Raw genomic sequence first — 27,797 nt, forward strand, 5'->3', positions numbered from 1 at the left:
ATGATTGCAACATTTTTGGAACTGAAATGAGCAACTGATGCACAGGAGATTGTGCTTTTTTCAAATCGAGTATTTCAAGGGTTTTGTTTTTTTCATTAAAAACTTGATGGCTGGGTATACTCTTGTTATGTAATAGTCTGTACATGCATTTATTCTGCATCTCTTATTAGAATGGCACATTTTGGGCACATTTTTCTTATATTTAGACATCTCTGGGGCTAAATGTGCAATTAATTAAATTAATATGCTTTCACTTACAGAAAGCACAGTTTCACCAGTCCAGTACACTTAAGATCAAAATGGGTTTCAAGGATTATCAAGGCTCTGTTTTCTTGGTTGTCTCAGCCCTACAGAGGAGTCTTTGTGGCCACACGTCTTAACATACTGTGTTAGGAAGCCTATTTTGTTTTTATTTTTTTAAACAATTTCACGTTTTACCTTGAAATTATGCTGGTACTGTGCTTGGATAGGCAGATGCCTCTGCACTTTAAAAATAAGTGTCTGCAGTTGTCATTTATAGACTTCAGAGTCAATTGTTACTGATACTACAATCATAAACTCTGTGGCTGTGGACTGTATATTTATATCTTTTTATGAGAAAATATAATAAAGTCCTTTATTTTGAAATACGACCATAGATGTCTACTGCTGTGTGGCCTCTAACAAAATTTATCACGTGCTCTGTAAAGAGTCACCGGGCACATACTAAATCAAAATGCTGTTACGGCACAGAAAGAGGCTCTTTTACAGTGCAGAATTAATTGGCTGGGCTCAAAGTGTGATGCATTCATCTCAGTGTTTTTCACTCCACAGTCTAAACTCGATGCTAAATACACTGAAGAAGTTTGCGCTGACATTACACGTGCATGGACTTGCATGCATGCATGCACGTGAATATGCCAGACACCTGCAGGGTATAAATCAGTTTCCCAGGGCACAGAGCTGCCCCTCTCTGGCAGCTGGTGCTGAGAAAGAAAGGGAGGGGATGGGTCCTTCTTCTCCTGCTCTGCTTCTTTGGCACTCCAATGTCTGGGGTGTCTGGTTTCAGCCCCCCCACCCCTCAGAAAAAACACTTCTGATATAAGCTGACAGTGGGAGCATTGGAGATGCGGCAGAGGGCCGAACGGTGCCTGTGCATGTGTGTGTGTTACGCATCAACACACAGAGCAAACCGTTGTCTTCCGTCACTACTCGTCTGGCAACAGGAGCCACATTGATAACATCTATTTTGCAGCCACACAGTTCAGGGCAGCGCTCCACGCTTGTGATTTTGGTTTAAATGGCGTCTCTAATGATAGCCATTTATCCAGCCCCCTTTTTTAACGCATGTTGCTGCCCTCTTTGTAAAACTGCCGCCACTCTTTTAGCCTTTGTATCGAGCGGCAGCATGTTGAGTTTAGACACAACAATAAAAATACAGTGGTAACAGTGCACCATTAAATCCTCTCATCCAAATATCCTTTCTCTCACACACTCACTCACACAAAACCCATTTCCTTTCTAAACAACCCAATCTGTGAGAGAGTGTGTGAGTACGTGTGTCCGTCCCGCCATGGTCTTTAATAACATGTCTGGACATATCTCAGAGGAATGTGCGTTATGTCTCACAGCAGATAGAAAAGATATTTTCAGCAGTTCGACAACACACAGTCCAAAAGGTCTAAGGCCCTAAGCCCATCAAACTCCAGCCTTAACAGCTACCAGCACTACCCACAGCGTGGGAAAACCCCTCTGGAATGTCTTTAAGAGGTAAAAATGGCTCAAATAAACAAACTTCCTCTGCTTGCAGGTATGTACTGTGGGAGATAATGGGTGAAACTCGGCATATCTGCATGCACGCCTTTTGGCTCGCAAACACGCTTTGTGTAATATGCACATATTTGTGTTTAAGCCATTCCTCTTCGGTGAGCAGTGAGCACACACACTAAGAGGTGGTAATCAGTACCAATTATCCTCAAACACGAACAGAGTCAAGAGGAGCTTTCCCCCTCAGCACGACGACCGCTCAAGTCAGGCTTGATTAATCTAAGTGTCTGTCTGAAGCAGCACAGGAAATTAGAGTGTATGGGAAAAAGGAAATTAAGTTACTCTTAAAAGATGTAACTTGAAATGAAGCTGATTACACAGCTAAGTTTTAATTATGTTGAGAAATATTGGTGCATGTTTTTTTTCTTTTTTTAAGGCAGGATTACAATCAAGGGCTTATCATAAACATGTTTGTGTCAATCAAGACTGAGCTGAGGAAGTGCGGAAATGAATTCAGAGTGCCCTTGACTGCCAGCTTTTGAGTGCTTCTGTTGGGACTTGGCTGTGATTTTAACACCGAGGGCCATATTTTTTCACTAGGTGTAAAAGATTGGTGATTTTCCCACAGCGCATCCTCGCACACACTGACACAAAAGCAGCGTAGTTAAAGCTGTTTGAGGTCATCTTTGGTCTGATAAAAGCTGGTTGCTGAAGTGAAAGGGAACACTGATTACTGGATTATGGCATGCATCCCTCAAAGAGTGATGGTTGTGACAATGAATTGCTGTTACTAGAGTTCCAGGAAATCTTTGTTATCATGAAATTTGGCCACTAGATTTGCTTCAGATAGGACAGTGCCTTGACAAACACAAGAATTAATGTAGTTATATTTGACTACTCTAAAAAAGTTCTAGCTCTAAAAAAAAGTGTGGAGATAACTCGGACTTTGAGATTGTTTGACTTAGTTTTTTGTATTTAAGGCCTTTCCTTAAATCAGAGTGCTTGAACATCTTATTTCTAATTTTCCCCAAATATAATTTACATTCCCATTTGGCCTTAGTAGCTAAGTCATGTTGTGTATGTGTTGCACTGAGAGCTGATCAACTGTTGAGCTTGGCAGACAGGGCAATGGAAAAGAGACACTGAGACTAGTATAAACATATCATCCTGCCAGAGAGATGGCCTCGAGGCAACCAAGACAGTGCATCTCACTGTTAAATGCCATTAATTGCAGTTGTTAGTGTTTTGACTTCTTGTTTTGTGAGTAACTGTAAAATTACAAGGTGACAAATAATGGACAAAAGGTTAAGGAAAGCTAACCTATAGAAATACATTTTCAGTGGTTGTTTAAAACAAACCACAGACTCAGATTGAGATAATATTCTATTTATAAAATAGTTCATTTCATTACATATCATTAACACTACCTGCTAACCAGCAGTGACTAAAGATAAGTCAAAGTTAATTATGACAACTGTATCCAGTAACTGGCTCTTATTGATGTTTAAAAATACCTGAAAGGGACTGAAAATTAAACTTGTGGTTAAAAATGTATTTAAGAAAACTTCAGTGTGCAGTCTGCTAATCCTGTTTTCCTTTATTCTGTCAGCAAACAAGAATGAAGCTTTGACAAAAAGACATGTTTTTACAATTAACTGCATCCTTTGTGGACAGTACATTAGCTGGCATGAAAATTGATACTTTCTAGACCATTTAGGACAATTTTATCCTTAAATAGTTATCCTTAAGGTTATCCTAAATTCACTGGGATTACTTTAAGGATCTGTCTGTCACGAGAACAACATGGCTTACATTCCTCTAGTGCAGTGTTGTGGATCATCTGTTGAACAAGTTAAAGGTCAGTGTTAGAGGTCAGCATGAGAGTCCTGGCCTGCCTAATGTCGCAGCCTCTTTCATGTCTGCTTTTGCTTTCACTCTTTTATTTATTATCAAAATTTGATTTTTTTTTTAATTTTTTTTTTTTTTTAGACAAACCTGCAAGAGTGGGTGTGGATAACCAAACACACAGACACACACATACACATACATGCAGATTTAGGAGAGGCCTTTTCCTACTTAATTCTATCTGACTAACACAAATAGTCATAGTTTCTGTTAACCCATTTCTCCACCCACCTCTCTAACCAGCTGTGTGGCATGTTTTTTTTTTAACTAGAAGAGACAACACCCAGCTTGGTTGGTTTTCCTGAAATGATATGGTTTAATCTGGCCGCAGAGAGAAAATTGTGCATGTGCACGTTTATGATAGAGAGGAGGTTGTAGTTCACTCTCCACTCTTTTCCCTGTGATGAATGCAGCGGTGAATTGTGCTGGTGGACAAGCTAGAAAAGAAACAAAAGCTAAAGTGGACGGTCTGTTATTCTGTTGCTGCATGGTATGGAAGATAGGAGCATTATCTTCTCTTCACTTCACTTCACTTCCTGGCTGTATGCAGATGGAACGGCTACATCCGGAGGGAGAAAGAGAAGGAAAATTGAGAAAGACTTAGCTACACTGTTTAAGCAGTCAGATCCTTCAATAAAAAGTAAAAGTACTAATACATCTACAACCAACAGTCCATAAATTGTGCTGAAAATTGTAACTCGGCAAGCAAATGCCCCATTTCACAGATATAGTGTGTATACTAGAATATATTATAAGTAATGTATTATTGCGTGTTTAAGAACTGGTCCAGATCAAGTGTGTTTTTGACAGTCAAACAGAAGATAAAAGGGTTTCTGCAATGAAATTATTATGAAACTATCACATCTCAAGCATGTTATGACTCAGATATTATATTGTGTTAATGGACTAAATCCAGTTGACTGACATGGCTTTTATTTCAATGACTGTCCATCAATCGCAGATGTAACACCCTCCTCCAGCCTCATGACGAGTCTTTCCATTGTATTCTGAGGCGATCCAGTGGTGTAAGTTTTCCCCTTTAGTAATAATTTTCTCCAACTATCTTTAGTACAATAATTATTGTCAAAAACTCTTCTGTGTAATCAAAGAGGGAACTTTTAGGCAGAGTCTCGGGGTGTTTAGGCTAAGCCATCATTTGGTGCGCTCGTAATCAGAGACTAAAATCATCTGTTTATAACATGACTACTAATTTACCACAGAATGACGCCAGCCACACGACTCACTGCATCGTTGTGTGGTCAGGCTGACACAGATGGACACACACACAAGCACAACCACGTGCTTGGGGATGCTTTAGATAGAATTCAGTGCAATCGTGTGTGTGTGTGTGTGTGTGTGTGTGTGTGTGTGTGTGTGTGTGTGTGTGTGTGTGTGTGTGTGTGTGTGTGTGTATGTATTTGGCAGTGGAGAGCACTGTGGAAAGGTCTTGAGGGTGAGAGGTTTTTCCAACCAGACCCAGAGGCAGCCAATGTCCCACATACATCTAGTTCCCTAAGGCAGAAAGCAACAAGCTGACTCACTGATCCTATATGTACATTCAGTGTGCTGGAGACCACACACTCCTGTTGGTCATGGTTATCTGGATAATTTTAAGCACTTTCAGTTAAAATCAAAACTCTCAAACTGGTTTCTCTGATGGCCTCCACAGTTAAGAGATCTCAATCAAATCAAGCACCTTTGAAATGCAGGATTCACTTCACTGATGTGCAGTCGACAAATCTGCTGCAACCGCCTGATGCTATCATTTATGGACCAAAATCTCAGAGAAATGTTTCCAGGACTTGTTGAAATGGCCGTTGTGTCTACATGTACAAACGGGTAGTTTTGTGGGAGAAATTCCTGCTTTCTTTAAACCATTTCTTCATTTTGGAAGAACTCTGATTGTGTCCCAGTTTATCCTAAAGGACCTAAATTGAAGTGAGATGCTTAGACTGCACATATTATGGCTTCACTTTATGTTGCGTTCATAAGCTGCGGCTTACTAACTTGTCTATTTGCTGTTTGGTGTTTGAGAGACAAAGTACACTGGGTTTTCCCAAAACGCCTGAAACCAGTGCTGCTGAAAGTGATGAGTTAAATGGTGATTGTCTGTGGGCTTGTCACGAATCACTCTCACACTTTACATTATAACTTGACATGCAGCTTAACAGGAAGGGAAACAAAAAGAGACCAAGGTTTAGCTGCTGTACAAGCAGGTGTAAAATACAAATTAGGTACTGAACTAATTTTAGAGCAATAACAGAATAAGACCTGTGGGTTAAAAAAATGTTAATATTTGCCATGAAATGTACAAAGTGCAATCTAAAAGTTTCCATAAGACCCAAACTATACCTAACATAAAAACAAAGAATATGTAAATCAGTGCACCTCTGGATTGTTCCGACAAAAGACCAAAAGAGAAATTTAGTCGATAAAGGGGAAAATGGATGTTGCATTGCTGTAACTCATGGGGTCTCCAGTGAACCAAAGCTAGAAGTAAAAAGTAGTCTACATTTAAAAACACTACCATATTTTAGAAAAACACATTTATCATGTTTCCTTAGATCTGTTACAAGCTGTAAAGCACAAAAGCTAGTTTTAAATCCTGTCTGTAAACATATTGTATCATGTCTCATTCAGTGATAAAGTGCATTTCTAATATGAAGCCATTTAATTTTTAAAAGAAGTCCAAAACATATGTTTTACCAGTTCAAGCAAAAGGATTAAATCACTGTGGCTCATGGCTCGGGAGCAGTGTTTGCTTATAGTAAACTATTTAGATCAATTATTGGATATAATTGCAAAAAAAGTGTTTCTATTCAGCTGATGAGGAGAAGGAGGAGAAGGAACGGTTTGGTATTACTTGCTGGAACAGATCCTGAACACCTCCTGACCTTTTCAGTCCTTCTGTTTTTATACAAACAGGGTGTTAAGGAGGAAGACAAGCCAGTCTTTGTGTAATCAGCTTCTTTGTGTCTGCCGAGGAATCTTGATCGTGAGACTCATGGGAGTGAACGCGAGCGCCACAGTTTGTGACACGGCTGAAATAAATAAAGCATCCTCATGCGGCGCTGGGGCTGCTGCTTTGTGTTTCTCATTGGAGTTGTGTTACATTTTGTTCATTCTTCTTCTTCAGGGAAGACAACCCCAGCAGGAACTGTGTTTGTGTGTTCTTGAGAAGTAGATTCATTGGAAACAAACACAGCCAGGTAAACGTGCATAACTTCAAACAGCTGTAACCTTGCACGACTGGTTTTATGTTGCTGTCACTTGACATATTTAGCTAACCACAAAATGCCACTGGTTATTCTGAGGCATTTTGGGGTTAGTTTCCGTTTTAAGCTGTGTTGCTGGGGATTAATGTGTCAAGACATCGCTTGACAGCGCCTGAGTCATCAGGCCTGAGATAGAAGTTCCTGTAAACAAATCTCGTTGACATTGTTTACCTTGCGCTGGTGTTCAGAGCAGTTTTATGCTTATGTGAACTTGCAAAAACAAACAGCACCTGTTCTACACCCATGACTGATTTATGACGTTATCAAATTTTTAAGCGTGGTCGCACCATTTTACTGGTTGTTAAGTGAAGCCGAGATATTTTTTGTACTTTAAATACAGTTAAGTAGTTACAAGAACTTCTTCACAAGTCTACAGCTTATTTAACCTTGAATTTAACAAAATACCAAAGTAGACCTTGTTCAAAGCGATCACAGGACAAGCAAAATTCATGGGCTTAGTATGAAACATGGACATAGCAACTGTGAAGGCTGCAGTAAGGATAGAGCTCGGAAGCCAGCAAGGTGCATCCATAGTTTCCTGTAACATTAAATGGGGTGCTAATGTTGACTAAAGAGAAAAAGACTTCAAACAAAATTGTATTATCAGAAAAAATGAATGACTAAAAAAAACCCCCAAATAAATATTAAATAAAAAGAAACAACATCCACCTTCTAACACTAAACGTGCTGATCTTTGAATTCAGGTCTTTTCAATCCTATTGCTACAGGCGTATAAAATCAAGCACCTAGCCATGCAGTTTACCTTTATACACATTTGTGAAAGCATCGCTCATTCTAAAGAGACCACCGAATTCAAGCATGGTACTATGATAGGATGCAGAGCAGGTTGCAGAGTTCTGATGCACACTGTACGTAAAAAGGGGCCGATGCTGACTCAATAACTGCTGAGCTTGAAAACTCCTCTGGCATTAACATCAGCACAAAAACTGTGCACCAGCTCTTGCTTCCATGGCCAAGCAGCTCTTGCAGTGCTTTTGCCCATCTACTCTAGTTTGTACCTCCATTGGTGCGGTGCTAAACATGTTTGCTTAGGAAGTGAAAGGTTGCTGGCTCAATTCGTGCATAAAATTCTACCTCATCAAACATGTGGAGCTACCTGCTGTGGCAACCCCGTTTGGAAAGGGATGAGCTGAAAGCAGCTTTAGTCTGTTTGGTGCAGGTTAAGAAGTCAAGCTTAGCCAGCATTCCTAGCAGATCACATGATCTTATTTCCAGATCACATCAGCTGACAGCCAACTGACAACAAACTATTCTGCATGGAGATGTTATTGCTGCTCTTCAAGAACAGAGATATACTGCCAAATATATGGTACTACACATAAGAAATAACACATTCCTGACTTAAATCCAAGAGGGAACACCATCAATCTCTGACAATAGGGCATGTCTTTGAAGAATAATTGTTTTCAGAAATATAAGCCCAGACTTTAGGAAGATTAGGGTCTGAAGACATAATTAAAAGCCAAGTGAATGAATGATTCAGAGAGTTCAAGAATGCAAGGGGGAAGAAATCTGTCACAGCTGGGAAGGAATCTTGGAATAAGGCATCAGATGGCTTGGCTTGTTTCTGTTATTTTTTGTTTGGTTTTTCTTTGTGTGTGTGTGTGTGTGTGGGGGGGTAAACCGATTTTTGGTCATCCTCTGGAAGGTTGGGATATTTGGACTTTTAATACAGCTCTTCTTTCTAAAGAGAACTTCACCAAGATGAATGAAGCGTTATCTTAAATGTACTTTCATTATGACCTTAACTGTGACCTGCCTTCTGTCTGTGAAACTGGAACAATCACACAGTGATGACTCCTCACTGAATTACTCCAATTCAAGCCAGAGTTTATTTCTAACCCACATTTAAAACAGGTCCAATGACACTAGCCACGTGATGGAGTTGTGACCTTTCCGGGTGTACCATGACTGCGATGACTTCAGCCCACCCCATCCCCTACATGCTATACAAAATATACATTATATACATAATGTATATTATGTATACATTATGTATACCAAAAAAACACACACAGTTTCTTTCTTTTAAATTTTGTTTTTACAGGAAGACAGACTGACTTAAAGTCATTTCCTGCAGAGATATACTTTCCTTACCGCCCAGCCACAAAGCCACAACTTGCCTGGGCCTAACCTTAAAACAAGTCTCTACGTAATGATTTGCATCATTTGGACTTGCTTTACACACACACACACACACACACACACACACACACACACACACACACACACACACACACACACACACACACACACACACACACACACACACACGAAGAGATCCTCAGCAGTTCAGTGTGATTAATGGACTTGTGCACTGCCTCTTTCTCATCATACCAAAGAATTTGCTCTGTTGCTACATTAATACACAACAACATGCCCACTGGTTATGTTGTTTACAGCAAAGCACGTCATGAGTTCTGTGTTTTTGAAAAACATGTTGTGCACCAGTTTCCCAGTTGTGTATTTATGGCTATATTTTTCAGGTTCTTTGGATTTTAAAAGACCCACGTTCTAAGAACAGCTGCGAGGCATGTTTCAGGATTACTCAGTCTTCCTTTATGTCATCTTTTCTAAGGTGTGGCTTTTTACCTGCTTTCACCTTCTTCTTCCTTAAATTTCCTCTTTAAATAAAACTATAATCCAAACATCTGTGCTTGTTGTTTCATTAATTATGAGCCATCCTTTCTCTCCCTTTCAAATCAACACATCTTAGAAAAGTCAGACACCTTTCACTGCTCATCTGCTCAATAAGGAATAAACTAAGGCTATAGTTTACAGAGCTGCAAACCCTTAACTACACAGCAGCTACTAAAATATCCCAGAATGACTTTTAAGTGGCTGCAATCAACATTTTTACATTTTGCTTTCCATTGAATTTTGCCTCAGCTCTCATCTCATCATCGTTTTAGCTTCTTTCAGCTCATTGTTTTGGTTTTAAGGCTCAGAAAGTTTCTCTTTTAGTTTACCCTCAGGCTTCAGTGGTTTCACTAGCATGGCCATCACAGATGAAATGCGGAATAAGTTTCCACATGCGTTCCGATGTAACTACAGTCACTGTAGTGTTGTTGGAGCATTTCGCAACTCAAAAATATTCAGCCCTCAAAACCAGTCGGAGAACTACATCCTCCCTTCCAATGTACAACAAATAGCTGAAAGAACTTACCCCATCCCTTTTTTTACCATCACTATATAAAAGCTTAGTTGAACTATACAGCTCCAGCTGCACTCAGAGTGACAGTAAGGTTGTTTTCACTTCCCAGGATTTCACAAAAATCCACAATCTATGGCAGAATCTCACCTGATAGGCTTGGAGACACTGCATCATGTTTCACCGAAGTTAAAATATTTTGCACAGATGCGTGTTTACCTCTCTTTGCTTTGATTCGCATCTTTAGCTCCTGTTTGGCTACAGACACAATCAGTTCCAGATGCACAAATAAATAAGCAAAAGCAGAAGTGATCAAAGAAACGACAGAAAGAAGGTAATGGCTGGTAAAGATAGTGGCCTGCTGAAGACAGCGGGGTACATTTTCTTTATAAACAGCATAGACTGATAGAAGGATTTTTTTTAACCTATAATAGCAAACAGGAAAAAAATGTGGACCACACAAGAACATGTTTCTCCTTTTAAAATGAAACAAGCTGATTTTTTTCTTTTGTTCTTCTGGTAGGATGGGGAATTACAGGTGACTTAATTTAGCTAAAGCCTTTCCTAGAATGAGTTAGGCAGATGGCTTCAAAGTGAGAGGAATGGTTAAGGAAACATTGGACACATTTCATTATGAGTTAACAATAATGTTACTGTTGTAAAGTGAAACGATGATTTACAAGAAAGTACAACTTTTACACACACAGCTGCCAGTAGAGCTTTACTCGACTACTAAGTCAACTATTTCTATTAAAAACAAATATTACACACTTCAGCCTCAACAGTTGTTTAACATGAATACAAGACTCACACGTCCATACAGTATATCTATTAGAAACCCATCTGCCTTCACCCCCGCCTGACTTGCTCAACGAAGGCTTCATTTGGGGAGGGGGGCTTTGAACTGAGGAGTAACCCGCTGGTGACATGCTTGTCGGCCACAGACATAATTGAATAAAGATTCCAGTTGTTCTAAAAACCTCTGGATGTAGCCTCTGGGTCTTTGAGGTGGGCCCCAGAAATCTGAGGAATGAGAGGCTGTCCCAGGGCTCTAAGAGCTGAGGACATAGTTTAATCCCACACCACTGGGAGAATACTGATCAGAAGAGCTCAGACAGCAGGGGGGGTTGAAGGGCGTGTGTGTGTGTGTGTGTGTGTGTGTGTGTGCATGTGCGTGTGTGTGTGTGTAAAAAGCATTGACAAGCACTGAGCCTTGAACCTGAAAGTCTCCTGTAACATACTAATGGGAAGTGTCCTGTCTTAAATGCTGTCTGTGGAAATCACCCACAGCTTCCAGTGATGACATAATGTAAAAGTCAGAGGTCTTACAAGATGGCACAGATCTGTGTTTGTTAATACCATCACAAACACAGGAGTGGCGTCAGGCAGTTTGCCTGTGAATGATGTTTCAAGTGTATGATTACATAATCACCTTGCCATGTTACAGCAAGTACTGTCTTTAACATCTTCACTGGGGCTTTGTGATCACATCAGCTCCAGTGGGAGCTCCCATCAAGGCTTTAAAAAGCTTTTGTGATGCATGAACCGATATATATGTATTTTTTTTACGGGCCTCACATCTGAGTTAGAAGTCCAACACCTCTCTGCATGAAGTGTGATCATTCACTTCTTTATTTATATTAACAACAAATATGAAACCACACCTCATTACACTGCTGCTGGTGGTGACTGAGAGTATTTCAGTCGGTCAGGGGGCAGATGTCAGCAGGGAGATACGGCACTATGTGTTTAACTGCTGCCACCTATTGGCCAAAAGTTCACATTACAGCTTCTTGCAAAAAAAATTTTTTTTTTTACCTTTATTCACCTTTGTCACCAGTCATTTAGTATCACAAAATTAATGACCAATGTATGTTAAAATAAATAAATATTATAATTTCTTGTAACAAAGAACAAACTTTTGAGCTAGAAAGAGACACTGTGATACCAGTGATTATAAACTATAAACTTACACTTAAACTTTTTTCTTTTACTATTATATCTAATCATTTTATTTGTATTATGTAATGAATGAATGAATGAATTCAGTTCAGGTCGGATAAATTGTATTTGTGTAGCTCAGTATATATACTGAGGTTCAAAAAGCTTCCACATGCATAAAAAAATATTAAGGCACAAAATACAGTGGTGTGAAAAAGTGTTTGCCCCCTTCTTGATTTTTTAGTTTTTTGTATGTTTTTCACACTTAAACATTTCAGTTTAGAGAACAAATTTAAATATTATGCAACGATAACACAAGTAAACACTAAATGCAGTTTCTAAATGAAGGCGTTTATTATTAAGGGGAAAGATCCAAGCCAACATGGCCTTGTGTGAAAAAGTGATTGCCCCCTAAAACTAATAACTGGTTGGGCCATGCTTAGCAGCAACACCTGCAATCAAGCGTTTGTGATAACCAGCAATGAGTCTTTTACGTCGCTGTGGAGGAATTTTGGCCCACTCATCTTTGCAGAATTGTTGTAATTTAGGCATATTGGAGGGTTTTCGAGGACCCTTTTAAGGTCATGCCACAGCATCTCAATTGGAGTGACTTTGACTAAGCCACTCCAAAGTCTTCATTTTTTTTAAGCCATTCAGAGGTGGACTTGCTGGTGTTTTAGATCATTGTTCTGCTGCCGAACCCAAGTGCGCTTCAGCTCAAGGTCACAAACAGATGGCCTTCAGGATGTTTTGGTAGACAGCAGAAGTCTGTCTACTAAAACATCAAGATGTTTCTGGCAAAACTGAGACGAGCCTTTTATGTTCCTTTTGCTCAGCGGTGGTTTTCATCTCGGAACTATGCCATGCAGGCCATTTCTGCCCAGTCTCTTTTTATGGTCTTAACTGAGGCGAGTGAGGCCTGTGTTTTAATACTGATGAGTAAATCACACTCAGTTGCTTGGATCATCATCATGCAAAATGCAGGATTTATGTCTTTTACCCAAACTATAATAATTCCTCAAAACAAAACAAACTGTCTTGATAATTAAACATAACCAAACATCAGTGAACACAAACTAGTTCTCTTTTTAAAATTTGATAAAAATCAGTTTCAGCTGTTCGCAGATGGTTTACACACCAATTACTAATGAATTTATTAAGTTGTATTAATTGTCATTCTTTGTTTGCTAACAGTGAAGCTATTAAAATGCAAACATTTACCATTTATTAACCATCGTTCTAATAAACAAGCCTTAACTCGTTTGACTAAAACTGTTACTCGTCCTGTTTTCATATGATTTGACTGTAGCACAGTGACAAGCTGACACTTGTCAGTGTCTCAGTGAGCCCCAAATTAATACATGTGATTTAGCAGTCAAACAAAAAAGCAAGCAAGAAAGCAAAAACTTTCCCACGTTGCTTGTCTGTGTTTATTGTGCTATGGTGTATGGTGATATCTGTGCATTCCTGTATTATCCTTTTGTGTTACACATTTCGATGTTTTTTTCCTCGCTACCTAGCCTGACCTGTCTCCCCAATGTGATGTTTGTGTATTGTATGTACGGTTGGCAAGGTCTGTCATCTCGGTTGTGGGCAAAAGACCTGCAACTGACAAATAAAGGCTATCTCATCATCATCAACAAACAAACAAACATAAGACTAGGAAACATTAACATGCAGTCACCACCAGGTGTCATGCTCCTGCCTGAACACTGTAATAGCAGTTAGTAACTTATGGCAAAAGGGGAAGGGTACAGCCTTGCAAAAGTTCACAAATAACCCACCAACCTAAAATTTCTCAGTTTTATATTACCCTCTGTAAGCTGGTTAATGTTTTATTAAGCACACGATTTAAACGTGTTTTCTTTCTTTACTTTTTTCCCCTTTTTGTTGTTGTTCTTCTTACTGCCACAGATGTGTGTCAGAAGATTGTGTGCATTTAAAGAGTGTGAATGTCCACACATTCCAACGCTGTTTAACTGAAGCGTTTTTTACAGCTCATTGTAAAACCTGAATACTACTGTTCTTGGAACTGGTGGGTGGAGGCTCATGCTGCATGACAACAGGGTTCACGACTGTTATGTCGACACATTTTCAAAGCTTGCCCAACGAAGTTAACCCATGCAAAAACAACAGCATATAGGGATTTCTAGTATCATGCCTGCATCCTCTCACTTAGATAGTTTCTCCGATCTTTGATTTTAGAGTGCCAGGAGGTAAAGTAGACCTATCCTAAACATTTGGATACATTTATATATGGCTCTTTTTTTGAAGTGCAGCCTGCTAATTTCTGAAACAGATAATAAATCACGTTTTGTAGGCTATTATGTCCAACTTTCAGCAATAAAAGTGTGATATTATATTATAAGTAATAACAACAGAATAATTAGGTCACAAAGAGACACAAGAGCAGCTTTTACAAGAGGGGAATAGTCAACAGGGGTAATTTACACCTGACCTGACTTTTCATTATATGTTAATTTTCTATCCATCCAGCTAGCTATGCTATTTATTCTGATTACTGCTTGCCTTTCATGTAGCATCGATGTGGTGCAGTAGCTACTCCAATTTCGTTGTACTATTGTATAAAGTATGACTGTGCAATGACAATAAAGAGTTAATATATACTGAGTAAAACAATACCAGTGGTTGAAGATATTTGAAAATGACTACAGCATGTGTCATCATGACTACCTGTAAGCTCCACCTATTAAAGGCACAGGCAAACAAAAGGTACGTAAAGCGGTTTGTTTACTTTTACCCATCCCTGGTCGATCACCTCAGAAAGCCACACTCTGACAAGCGATTGGTTCGCGGTGCACTCTTTCCGCCAATCACCGAGCCTCTCTAGCTCCGCCCGCCACATCACTAGCATGGCGGCACGTAGAGCAGGAATTCCGCCTATGCGACGATGACAGCGTCGCTGAAGAGATAACAGCAGTAATGACTGTTGTACGATAGTGCAGGTCTGTTGCCCAGCAACATAAACCCCAGTTACTCTAAGGGACAGCTAACCTGGTGCGAGCGGCTGGGCAGCAGCAGCCTCTCTGACAGACTTGACAAGACTGCGGATGAAGCCAAGTTTGTGTCCTGATGCTCTGAGCTGGACCGGTGCCTTTACTCCGCTTCAAGTCCTCGTCTGGAAGCTCATTCCTGCCGAATTGTTCTAGAAAGATGGATCTTCTCAGTGTGCTGCATTTTGACGAACTTTCTCATGGACTGGCAAACTTGTCCATGTTTCCGTTCTTTGACATGGCGCATTATATCGTCTCTGTCATGGCTCTGAGGGAGCAGCCAGGTGAGTGTTTTACGGGACGTTGGCGATTATAGTTCCTGCCAAGTTTACACTGTGAAGTGGCTTTTTTCGTTCTGTTAACTTTGTTTGGCTGAAGTTTGTAATATCAGGCCTCCAGCCATCCTGTTTAAAGTTTACCTGACTGCGTGGCACGTCGGCGAGGAATGGGGCTGTTTTCCAGCTTCTTCACATTGAAAACAACGCACAAATAGCCCGCACGTGCTGCTTAAATGTGTTTATATAGCCGCATATAGCCACGTTTCATAGGACTCATAAAATATTTACGATTTAATGTGCTTATTTGCATATTTCCTAGTTGAAGTGGTTCTTAATATGCCACTGGATTCAGATCTGAGCCACTTAGTCTAATTTTTAAAGTGCTCCTTTGCTGTTTTTATTGGTAATATTTCACATTAAACTAAATAGTATTTTGTTATGCAAAATCAGACACGCTGTAGGCATCCGCTTTGCTTCTGCAAAGTTGCAAGCGTTTTTACAGATTATAAATTATTAATCAGTATTGTAAAACATAACAGGTGTCACGCAGCATAATCTGAACCTTAATTGGATAAGTTTGCATATAAATAGTGCTGCCACATATAGAAGTGCACTGCATCCAATTAAATTGATAAATTATACAGTTAATAAATTAAAAAATTGCTATGACTGAATTACTGGACCTTACTATTAACTTCTTTACATAGACTGATTGTTTTGGGCCAGACCAGCTGATGAGTTTGAACCATATCATGGTATGTTGTTCAGAAAATGCACAGATTAATGAATTCAAGCAAACTAGGACTGTTCTGAGCATAATCAAACTCTGAGCATAATCAAACTCAGAACAGTCCGAGTTAGGCATGTGAAGAGCTTTGTTCAGTTTAAGTATTCAGATCTGAGTTAAGTTTAAGTAGTAATACTAATGGATAAATTCCACTCAAATAAACAAGGTCCTGCATTCAAAGGGACTGTCCAATCAGCTAACTTTACTGTCAGTGGCTGTTGCTGTTAGCAAGGGTGGAGCTACTTCATATTGTGTGGTCTTTTAATCTATGGACCCATATGCTGACTGAACATCAGCAACAGCCATTATCAGTCTTTCTGGCAAATATCAGCCTATTAGCACAAAGCTAATGTTCATTAATAGAGGCCTGTTTATATGCTGCGTCACATCAGCTTTTCATTGATTTTCAGCTACTTGCTTTAATGAGTACACTTGTTTTTCTGGATAATGACGATTTCTTAGTTTCTCTGTCGAATTTCAACAATAAAAAATATTGGTATCAACTCAGAATTTCACAGTACGTCCACCCCTTTACCTGCTGGTTACCTCTCACTTCACCATAGAGAGCATACTGGTGTGCTCTGTGACATTGTGGCACACTGGATGCTTTGCAGCACATCTCCAGAGGATTTTAAACACAGCACAAAAGATTACTGGCTTTCCTTTTCCCTCCCTGGAAGAGATTGCAAAAGCGAGATATCTTTCAAGAAGCCTTAAAAATGAATAAGGACACTTTTTCACCCTGGACCCTTGCTGTTTGACCTGTTGCCCTCTGGTAGACACTACAGAGTCATCAAAACAAGGGTAAACAGATTGCAGAGTGGTTTTTAGCCTAGTGCAATCACGGCCGTAAATCAAACATATTGCGGTGCACCATGGTACTTTTTATTTAACCCTTGACACCTTTATATTCATAATTATTTATTACCTTCTGCACTGTGAGAACAACTCTGTTTGATGGTGTGAATGGCTTGTTTTGATACTGTGTGGTATTTTTTTGAAGAACTTGGAAAAGTAGCTACTCAATTTTGGTGTTGGAGCCTCATGAGTCATTACTTGTTTATCTCAGGAAAGCAAAAGCAATTAAGCTCTCCCCACAGCCTCAGTATAAACCTTTTAGTTCTGTCGTCTGCAGTCTGTCGTTGAAGCAGTAGTTAGAGATCATCATCAAAAAAAGTTTAAAAGCCCAATGCTTTAGCTGTGTCACAGCCTATTGTATGAGCTCAGACCAAAGTTGGACACTGAGTCATGTTATGTCACCAAGATAGTGGCTATGGAAACAGGTGGACTTTAACTGCACAGGGAGTTGACTCAAGCACGTGGACAGTCCATTGTAGTCCCACTGCTGTAGGTCTACGGGCTATTTTTGAACTTGCCTTGCAAAGCATCTGAGCTTCTGTGACCTTTTTAACCCTGTGTCCTCTACTCCGGTCTGTTTGTCTCTGGCTGGACGAAAGAATCACAGGGAGCGACAGTGTTGACAACACCGTTTGCAAAATTCTCATGTCGGTCGTTGCTTGTTCGCTCACTTCATGTTAGTTTGGTGACGATCAGTGACTTGCTTAACAAACAAACAAAAGGTCACTGAGAGAATGGCCGAGAGCAGATTTAAATCTCTGGGTCATTTAAAAAGAAACGGTAGACTCTGTCAAGGCACAAAACACTCAGGAAACCCCCAAATAGGAAAGGAATGCCATAAACCATTCAACCCTCCTTCGCTAGTCTCTTTCCTCTTTTCTCTTTCCTCTGTGTCAAATCCAACTTCGTGCTGTGCAGCGGTGGGGCAGCTCCAGATGTTCTCAAACGTTAGCAAGAAGAAAAACAAGTTTTAGTTCAGCTTAATTGCACGTTAGACACACATACTGTACAAACGAGTATTTTGAAGGCGCTTGTCTGTTCTACCCCCTGTGTTTATGCCATTACGGAGTTATTTTAAGCACCTTTATAAACACTGCTGAGAGTGGAGTGAGAGGGAAACGGTAGGACGGGGACAAGGAAGGAGAGCAGTGGTTATATGTCAATCAGTTGGCCTCTCTTTAAGCCAGAGACAACCAGAGGTGTTTTTTTTTTTGTTTTTTTTGGGTATTTAAAGCTGGCTATAATTATGCTGTCCACAGAGGGAGGAAGAGGAAGAAGAAGACAGAGCTAGTGGGAGGAAGAGAAGACTTGTAGATGTGCACATTAAGAGGAATGAAAAAAAAACAGAGTTTCCGTGTTAGATAAGGCTGTGTTTGGTCTGTATATTTGTTAAAACGGAAAGACTTTTGTTAGACTGCTGCTGCGGAACAGGTGAACTGCAAGAGAGAAAAGAAGGAAGGAAGACATCTGCAGTGTAGTTGACTTGCATTTCTCAAATTTGACTTGTAAATCCACTTCCTTCCAATGCAAAACCAGAAGAAGGGATTTTGCATGTCAGAGCACTCTAAGCAGTGCATTTATATTTCAGCGGAAATGGTATTTTTTATCTGTTGTTTGCTTCTTCATCGATCTTTAGATGCCATCGTGTTTTGTGAATTTATCTCCCTCCATCTTTAATCTCTGTGCGACCCATCGGGAACACACACCGACTACAGCAGTTTGCTTTGCTGTGGAGCTAAAGGTGATGACAGTGCAACAGTGTTTACTGTGTAAGCAGTGCGGTGCATTGGTAAACTCTGCACTGCAACGACCACAACAACAAAAAGCAGTGTCGAGGGTTTAGGCTGGGGGCTATCACAGAGAACAGGATGTAAATAACTGTCACGATGTCAGACATTTTTTTAAATTGCTGTTCCCCACTTAGACTTTTATTTACCCTCCCCAGCATCGTTTTAACCACATGAGGTGTGTTACATCAGACTTCTTGAGCGCAATTATGGAAAAAAAATCATAGTATTACTCAGTGATGGCTGAAATCTGCTGACACTGAGCTGCAGCCACTTTATAGTGTATTCCTCACTCCATCTGTTTATTTGTCCGTGGCATGCTGGAACCCACACTTAGTTGTGAGGAAAAGTGAAGTTATACCTTTTTCCATCTGTTTTCTAATGCATGTGACTTTAACATGTTTAAGCATAAGATTACAACTGTGGTCAAAAGTCCACAAAAATCCACTCATTGTGGGCACGATTGTCATTGTAATTTAGATTTATCTATTCCGAAACCAGTTCTGATTTGTGTTTAGAATGGTTGTTCTGTTGGAACACCCAATTGTGTCAAAGTTACAAGTTGAAGAATGTGAAGGTTATCCTTCTGTTTCATTATTCCAACCACTTTATGAAATGTACCAGTACCACTTGACTACCAGTACCACAGCCCAGAGTATGATGCTACTACAACCATGCTTGACAGCAGGTACGTTGTTCTTTTCACTCACAATTATTTCTCCAATCATACATCTTGTGATTGTGGCCAAAAAGCTCAATCTTTCTCCAGAACACATTTGGCTCATCAATGTGGGCAGCTGCAAATTTCAGTCAAGCTGAAAGGTTTCAGTTTTGTTGCCAGGGCTTCTTTCTTGGTCGGCATCCTCTCAGTTTATGGTGATGTAAAACTCACTTCGCGGTGATGCTGGTGTTCCAGCAGTTTCCAGTTCATGGCAGGCTTGAGCCTCTGTGTTCATGTATTGTTCCCGAGCATCCTAACTAATTTCCTCCCATCTGAGGCTGACAGTTCGCGTCTTCTTTCAGACCTAGGCAAACTGGTGACGCATCTGAGCGACCCGGTGACCATCCTGCAATCTGTAGTTTTTTAGAAATGGTCCATGAAGATTCTTGAATGGCCTTCCATACTAAAAAGCTGGGGCTGTGCCAAGGAAAACAACCATTTTAAATGAAGTCATTCATTAAAGTCATACATCTGTGTACCTGCTTGTTTTTTGTGACCACAAAACTAGTCAGAGGAGACAATCCACCAACTATGCATCCACCCAGGCAGTGGACCTCAAATAAGTATAATAGGATTGATCACTCAGCTGTCTGGTCTCCAGCTGTCTGTGTTTGCAACAGAGTATAATTTCAGTTTTATACAAAGACATATCAATGAATAAGCTCCTTTAGTACTGGCTGCTTACCTGTTGTATCTTTATGCCAGGTGCATTTCCATTCGTATATGTGATATCTCAGTGCAGGAGTAAAACCAGGTAAAATTTTAAACTTACTGTATTCAGTGTTGAGTTTCACCCGTGACTCATGCAAGCAATTAGTGAGATGCTATCCTGCATTTACTAACAGGTTCAAGTGTCTGCTACCAGACATATCAGCTTTCACATTTTTCTCCACAACTTTGAACTCATTTTAAAGTTTTTTTTCTAAAGAACTGCCACTCTATAGAAAGTTAAACAGTGAACAACTCAGACGTGAGGCCGAGGGAGGCTACATAGGAAGCAGCTTTAAATCCTCGTGGTTTACCAATCTCACTCCAAGACTCTTTAATCTTTCTGTAATCCCCAGATTACCATTTTGGTCCAGTGTGTGGCCACACTAAGGGCAGGTAACACAGGGACTGACTAAGAGCTACCTTAGTTTCAAAACATATGTATATTCCTTGGCAGCATTAATTTTGGTTGAGGCAGACAAGGCATTGCAGGTTTGTATTAGAGTATGTCAGAAAAAGTACTGCATGAAATGTGTGTATCTCATTGATATTGTAGCATCAATAAAAATATATTAGCAGTTCAGGCCACCCACCTTTTAAAAGAGAGATCTAATGACATTAGTGCCTACACTGATTGCTACACTACTTAAGTTTAGCTCTCCACGCCACAACAGTGGATTTAAAAAAACAAGACAAGCAAACAGTCAAGATATGATTGAAGTGTACACTTGCAGCTTTAATTCAAGGGGTTTTAACAAAAGTAGTGTATTAATACTTTAGGAATTACAGCCTTTTTATACAGCCTCGTATTTTCAGAAACTCAAAAGTAAATTGACAGTTGACTGACAAGTAGTTTCATGGCCAGGTGAGGCCTGTTCACTTTATTATTTCATGTCAAATTAAGGTAATGAATGAAATGGAATGGATTCCAAGTATTTAACTTGCATTTGGTATTGCTTCACTGAAACTCTCAATAATAGGTCCCAAGAAATGGTGACACAAGTAAAGGAGCCCATTATTAGACTGAAAGACCAAAATAAAGCTATTAGAGAGATAACATTAGGAGTGGCCAAATCAGTAATCTGTGACCCCACATAGCATCTATACAAGCCCATAGTAGTGTCGGGGAAGCAGGCGTATCATTGTTGTTTAAGTCGACAGTATAGAGACGCCCTCATGAATGTAAATGGAGAAGGTTTACAACAAGGTGCCAAACACTGGTTACTGTGGTTGGCACAGAACATGGAACAGGAAGTTCTTTTAGATGTTTTCTAGACTTAGCTAGAAAACATCTGAAAGAGGCTGTACATGTCTCAACGAATTGTTTTGACAGATGAAACCAAGATGAACTTGTACCAGAATGATAGGAGGAGGAAAAAGAAGGAGAAGGGGAGAAACAGCCCTTGATCCGAAGCATACATGTCATCTGTCAAAGTTATGGCATGTATTTCAACCAGTGGTTGATGATGTGACTGCTGATAGAAATAGCAGGATAAATTCTGAAGTCCACAGGGCTATACTCGCAGCTCACATTTAACCAAATGCTGCAAAAGTCAGCTCTTCACTGTGCAAATGGATAATGAGGCAAAGCATACCACAAGAGAAGCCCAAGAGTTTTTCAAGGCAAAGAATTGTGATTCTTCAAGGCCAAGCCAGTCACCTGACCTCAGCCTAATAGAGCAGCTTTTCAATTATTAAATACAAAACTGCATGGAGAAAGAACCACAAACAAGCAGCAACTACAGGCCGCTGCAGTAAAGGCCAGGCACATCTCAAGGCCACTACCGCTTGAATTGAAGCTGAAATCCTGCACTTGAATCATTTTGATTGTTTGATTTTAAAATCCACTGGTATACAGAGGCCTAACAACATCTAAACCTGAAGGTCTTAATAGAAAGCAGCTTTCTTGCTAATTCATGCTCAACAGTCCATTTTGTCTTTTGAGTCTTGGCCGGTCCTGTCATGTAGATGTTGTGTAAATGGTTTCAGTGGAAACCACAAGTCCAGTCACTCATACTGCAGCTGTGATTGACAAATAGCTCCTTTTCTTTGTTCAGTCTATCTGTGAACCTCAAACAATGTCTATGAAAGAGTAGGGAAATGCCTCAGATAGAAAAGAGGCCAAAGTATCAAACTCCATTATGTTCCAGTTATCTGTTATCTTCAAATTGAACTGGTTTATGTATCAAGTTAAGCCCAGTGTAAATGACATCTTACTCATTCACAGTGCTAGTCTCTTTATTCTAAGAACTTGCCCAATAATAGTGATCATTTATGTTTATTGTTCTTTATTATCCATTTTTGCTGTTGTGCAGGAGCTCTCGAGGTGTCCAGAGTCAGCCCCTTAGCCTGCTGGTTCAGCTCCATGCTCTTCTGTTTTGGGGGAGCAGTGCTGTCAGGGATCATGCTGGCAGAGCCACCAGTCGCTCCTTTGTCCAACAGCACCGGTGTTCTCCTTGCTTCAGTCATATGGTAAATATCTGATGGTTGAAATATCTAAAGCTGAAAAATAAGGTGTGTAAATTGTAGTAAGGAAAGAGGCAGAGGAGTTTGAATTAGTGAATAATAGATAAATAAAGTCATTATCCAAGTTTTCCAAATGTGGAAAAAATAGAGACGTTTTCAAAGAGTATCTGTATCTAAATAAGTCTTTGGCCCGCTCTGCTGGTGGCTTGTATTATTACAACGGTCTCAATTCTAATTTACAACACCCCCTGCTGGTGAATGTAGGTACTTGACAAAGACCTGAGGGTAATGCTGTCAAAATCACCTTGAGCCTTGTTTAGTGGCCATGTCATTGAAACGTGCATGTGTCCACGTGTTAAATGAGACTTGTGTGTCTCTATTAGGTACCTGGTGTTTTACTGCCCCATGGACCTGGTGTATGCATGTGCGTCGCCGCTGCCCCTCAGACTGGTGCTGTCAGGGATGAAGGAAGTGACGAGGACGTGGAAGGTCCTTGGAGGGGTGACTCAGGCTCACAGCAAATACAAGGACGGCCTTCTTGTTATGATTGCCATCGGATGGGCTAGAGGTCAGTAGATATGAGTGTGACAGGGTGGTTGTTTTTTTTTGCATGTTAGGGCTTTCAAGTAACCATAAAATATTTGAATATTTAACACACATATTTTACATATTAATGCGTAGCAACCATATATCTCCTTACTCTCCCTACCAGGTGCTGGAGGTGGTCTGATAAGTAATTTTGAGCAGCTTGTTCGAGGAGTGTGGAAACCAGAGACAAATGAGCTCCTCAAAATGTCTTAGTAAGCCTCACACAGACTCTCTAATATCGATTTTATGATATTTTTGTGGTCATAAAATGTAATTTTTAATGCACATTAAGTATATTGTCCTATCTTGACTGTAATTTGTTATATTAATGCTATACTATATACCAGGCAAGCAATTTTTTTCATGGTCCCTCGTAGCTTTTCAACAAGTCATACAAAAATTAAAGTGGCATCAATGCTTTCACTTTACCCGCAGTAATAACATAAACATGAGGGTATTTTAGACTTTCCACACTATTCAACCACGCTGAGGATGCAGGTTATGCAACTGGAAGCCTGACACATCTAGAGTTAACAACATGCCCTGGTTTATTTGTGCATACAAGATGTGATTTATTTCAGTTGTATGTATATACTTATCTTCTATTTTTCAGTTTTTGTTAGGATTTATCTTTTTTCTTTGCTTTTCTCTTTAGTCCCACAAAGATTACCCTGATCGGGGCGGTGTTGTTCGCTCTGCAGCAGACACACTACCTGCCTCTCCAGAAGCACCACCTGATGTTCATTTACACCGTCTTTATTGTTGTCAACAAGGTCAGTCTGGTGCCAAACCTGAACCTATGAGCTGGCTATAACTCAAGATTGTAGTAATTTGGAAAATTCCCCCAAAAAAAGGTATATTTTTGATCAGTTTAGCTTGACTACTTGCAGCAAAAGAAATGAATAAATGCCACTCTTGTTATTAAGTTAAAACTTGGGTATAGCAAAGGTTTTAGTGCCACAGCTTCCTCCCAAATCGGTGCTATCGTGTCTTCTAAATGACCTTTCTCGCTCTGCTTTTTTGAAGTTTTTGCTGTGGTGACTCACATTAGTACGGTATTACCCGTAGGGCTGGAGCTTTTGCATCATTTTCATCAGCTTGCATCATCCACTTTTCTCTACTCTGGGAAACTTGTGCTCTTGACTGAGACACAGATAAATCTAAGACGTCTTCTTTCAACTCTCATTCTGTTAGCTCCCTCTGACTCTGATCTGTCAAATTAACAGCAAACAGTTTCATCACGTTTAAGAGCTGTGTCCAGGCCTGCTGTTTGTTATTTTGGGTTCTCGGTGTTGCGGATGTTCGCTTTTATTCCCAAATGAAAAGAAAATGCTCGTAAATTTACTTTGTGTGAGATGGACTACAGTTGTTCAGCTTTCTATGAAAGGTGACAATTTGTTGTCTATAATAAGCTGAAATTTTTTCTGTGTCTTCTTATTTGCTTTTTGATTTGACCTCATTGGTGCAACGCTACAGTCACAAACAGTGGTCAGAGACCACACCAGCATTGTTGTGACTGTGTGATGAACTTGCTAGCTTGTTATCTTTTGAAATGGTTACTTTGAAGATGGGGATCAGTTCTGCTGCGACCACTTGCACTCAGTTGCCATCTTCAAAGTGGCTTTGGTGTGGTAAGATGGTGGAGTCGCTCTACTTTACTTTACTTTACTTGTGAAAATTGCCAATCTGAAATACCTAACTTGACCTCATAATTTTGAAACAGAAGTTAAAACACCTTCATAAATACGTGCTCTGCAACATTGGTTTTATATTTGAATATAACCAGCATGCAATGACAGATCATAGACAGGTTATGCTCATCGGTGCTGCTGAGCGTAACTGGACCAACTCAGCTTGACTGCAACATGGTGGCAGTGTTTCTGCGTTTCTAAATTAGACGGCAGCTGTTTGCAAACCTTGTCTCAGAGTGATTGCAGTCACTATGAGTCAGACTACAGTTTGAAGACATGTGCAATCAGCTTGCAAATTGATCACTCACATGTGCGCCTTTCCCACTAACACCCACTCAGCTTGGCTCAACGTGGTTTTCAGTTACAATTGAATGCCACCTCAACGTGTGTGGGGTTGTTAGAACAAGGCAGCCCAAATTTCCTGTAACGTTATTTGTATGATGCAAACACGACACAACAATGAAGGACATTGAGGCGATGGTATACCTACCGCTAAACCGATGTTACACGTAAGCAGTAGGTCATTGGACCACGATGTTGGTTTGTGTGTGGGCATTTCCCTCGTTGTCAGGTCACTTGGACACCAGGCTGAGTAGGTATTAAAAAAGTATCTGGTACCAGACACTACTACCTAATGGGAAACCCCAAAACTGAGTTAAGCCAAGTAGGTACAAGTGGAAAAGAGGCTATGGTCACCGCTACTACTTGCAGTCAGTCTCTGACAGCAAAAGAAATCAATATTTATACATATGTTTAAAAATGTGTATACATGTGGTCTTTTAACCTCCATATTTGCCAACTAGTAACACCATGTGCCTGTTGGGTGGTGCAGAAATTAACACTGTTTCTTGATATGAGACCAAGGCGGAGACACATGACAGTAATGGGGGAGCATTTGTAAATAGGAGGTTTGTGTAATGATGCCGATTGGCATATCTGTCCCACACTAGATATGCCAATCCATTCATTATGGCAACCTCTGAAAATACAGGAGCAACCGAGAGTACCAAGCTAGCCGGGGAGCATAGAGAAGTTCCTGCTGTATCTGAGCGAACTATAAGAGCAAGGTTTCAAGTAAAGTGATAGAAGTAGCCATGTGATCCATTCATTATTTTTAAAAATGGTCATTATAGCTGATTTCAGGACATCTGCTCTGTTGAAGGACAATTTAGTCTCTCCCAAATGTCATTAAATGTCTCATCCTTTTCTCAATTTTTCACACATGTATTGACGCATGTATTTTTTGCTCTGTAGTCAAGGATGATGCTGACGGGCTCCTCCACCTCACCCTTTGCCACCATCGAGTCAGCCCTCTATAAGACCCTCTTCGCCGGCTACTCGCCTTATGCCGCCCTCACCAGTGAGGTGAAGAGCGCTTGCATCGATAATAGCAGCATGAACAAGACAACCACCGCCACCAAAGAGTCCAGTGAGAATGGATTGTCGGGGCAGCAAACCCCAACTTCTCCAGCCACGGGACAGAGCAGCTCGCTCGAAGCCAAAGAGGAGTCACCGAACGCCGCGGCAACAAACTGCAAAAAGACCAACTAGTCAGCCTTCACCCTGTAGCGCCTTTTCACCTCTAAAGAGGGCTGGAGTCATTTATGATTCACACATTTCAAGTCAGGAGTTCACTTTAACTTTATTTTTCCATTTTGTCTTTTGTGCAGGGACACGCTTATTGTTCTTCAGGCTAAATGGCCATGTTTCTTTTTCTCTAAACAATTTCTTTTGCATTTCTTAGAAAGCGATTTCAAGCTGGCTGCTGAAAAGGAATTTCAATAAAAGCCAACTCCAGCAAAAGCCCTGCACCTTATATTCTGGGATAATCACCACATCCTTAAAGTACTGTAATGCTTTTCCTGCTGTTGGATATGAACATCAAACTATCTCTGGGCTGTAGCTTAATTTTTGAAATATATATTTATAATGGGAACAATCAATTTCAGGGGTTTTGGGGACCAGTGCTGTGCACCTGCTGATCTACGAATGTACTTCATTCCTCTCTGTATATATTCTGCTTCGTGTAAATGCTAAATTTCCTACTCTGAAGTGGTTACAATTTTTTTTTAAGAAAAAAAAAAAGAAATTCTATTCTATGAGATCCAGAGATTTTATTTTATTTATACATAATAATTTCACTCTTGAATGTGTAACATTTTGAAATGGAGGACAGTTTTATTCAGTCACTCTGGCGAATGCTTTGAATGGTGATTGAAAGCATGAGAATAAACAGGTTTGAATGCATGTGATTTCCTGCCTATGGTGTTATTGTACTGCTCAGTGAACACGAGTGCACTTGGGTTTAAATTGCCAAAGATATCAGTAGTTACATTTTAAAATGCGTCTATCTTTGAAAGAATCCTCTCATTATTAATGCAGCTCTCTTAGCTACATTTGTTCAGCTTCATGTGTCAAAGGAGAAAAATTAATGACTACTTTTAGCTTCTTGTGAGTTGATACAAAGCAGCGCAACGTCTAGAAGTAACCTCCACTATAGGCTGAAACATTGCATCAGTTTATCATCAGCACCTGATTGATACCTCAGCCTCTTTAAAAAGCTGCTGGAGAGAGATCCCCCACTCCCCGAAATCCCCTCCTCCCCCCCGCCTCCCAAAGTTCTCATCTATGTAACCTCAGACAGCAAAGAACCCCCCTGTGAATACAAATTAAAAACAGAGGGTGGGTGTCAAAGAGAAAAGAGAAGCTGTTCAAAGGCGATCAAAAGCGATACTGGTTGAGATGATGTACCTGCCTTTAAAAAACGCCTCAAGTCCACAGATGTCAGACGTGTGCGTGTCAATTACGGGCTCGTAGCTTGCGGTGTTTGTTGCAAAAAACTGCTTTGTGTTGCTTTCTG

At 40.2% G+C, this 27,797-nt stretch overlaps 1 protein-coding gene across 1 annotated transcript; it reads left to right on the forward strand.

The window, feature by feature from the left end:
* The first annotated feature begins 14,924 nt into the window (after positions 1–14,924).
* On the forward strand, positions 14,925–27,184 carry tmem38b (transmembrane protein 38B). Its single transcript, XM_006789009.3, has 6 exons — positions 14,925–15,337; positions 22,508–22,664; positions 23,042–23,226; positions 23,371–23,458; positions 23,902–24,019; positions 26,192–27,184. The coding sequence occupies exons 1-6, from the start codon at positions 15,214–15,216 to the stop codon at positions 26,486–26,488; spliced, it is 969 nt and encodes a 322-aa protein (XP_006789072.2). The 5' UTR covers positions 14,925–15,213; the 3' UTR covers positions 26,489–27,184.
* The last annotated feature ends 613 nt before the right edge of the window (positions 27,185–27,797 follow it).

The sequence above is a fragment of the Neolamprologus brichardi genome, chromosome 7 (assembly GCF_056152115.1).
Source record: "Neolamprologus brichardi isolate AB-2024 chromosome 7, ASM5615211v1, whole genome shotgun sequence".
NCBI classification, from domain to species: Eukaryota; Metazoa; Chordata; class Actinopteri; order Cichliformes; family Cichlidae; genus Neolamprologus; species Neolamprologus brichardi.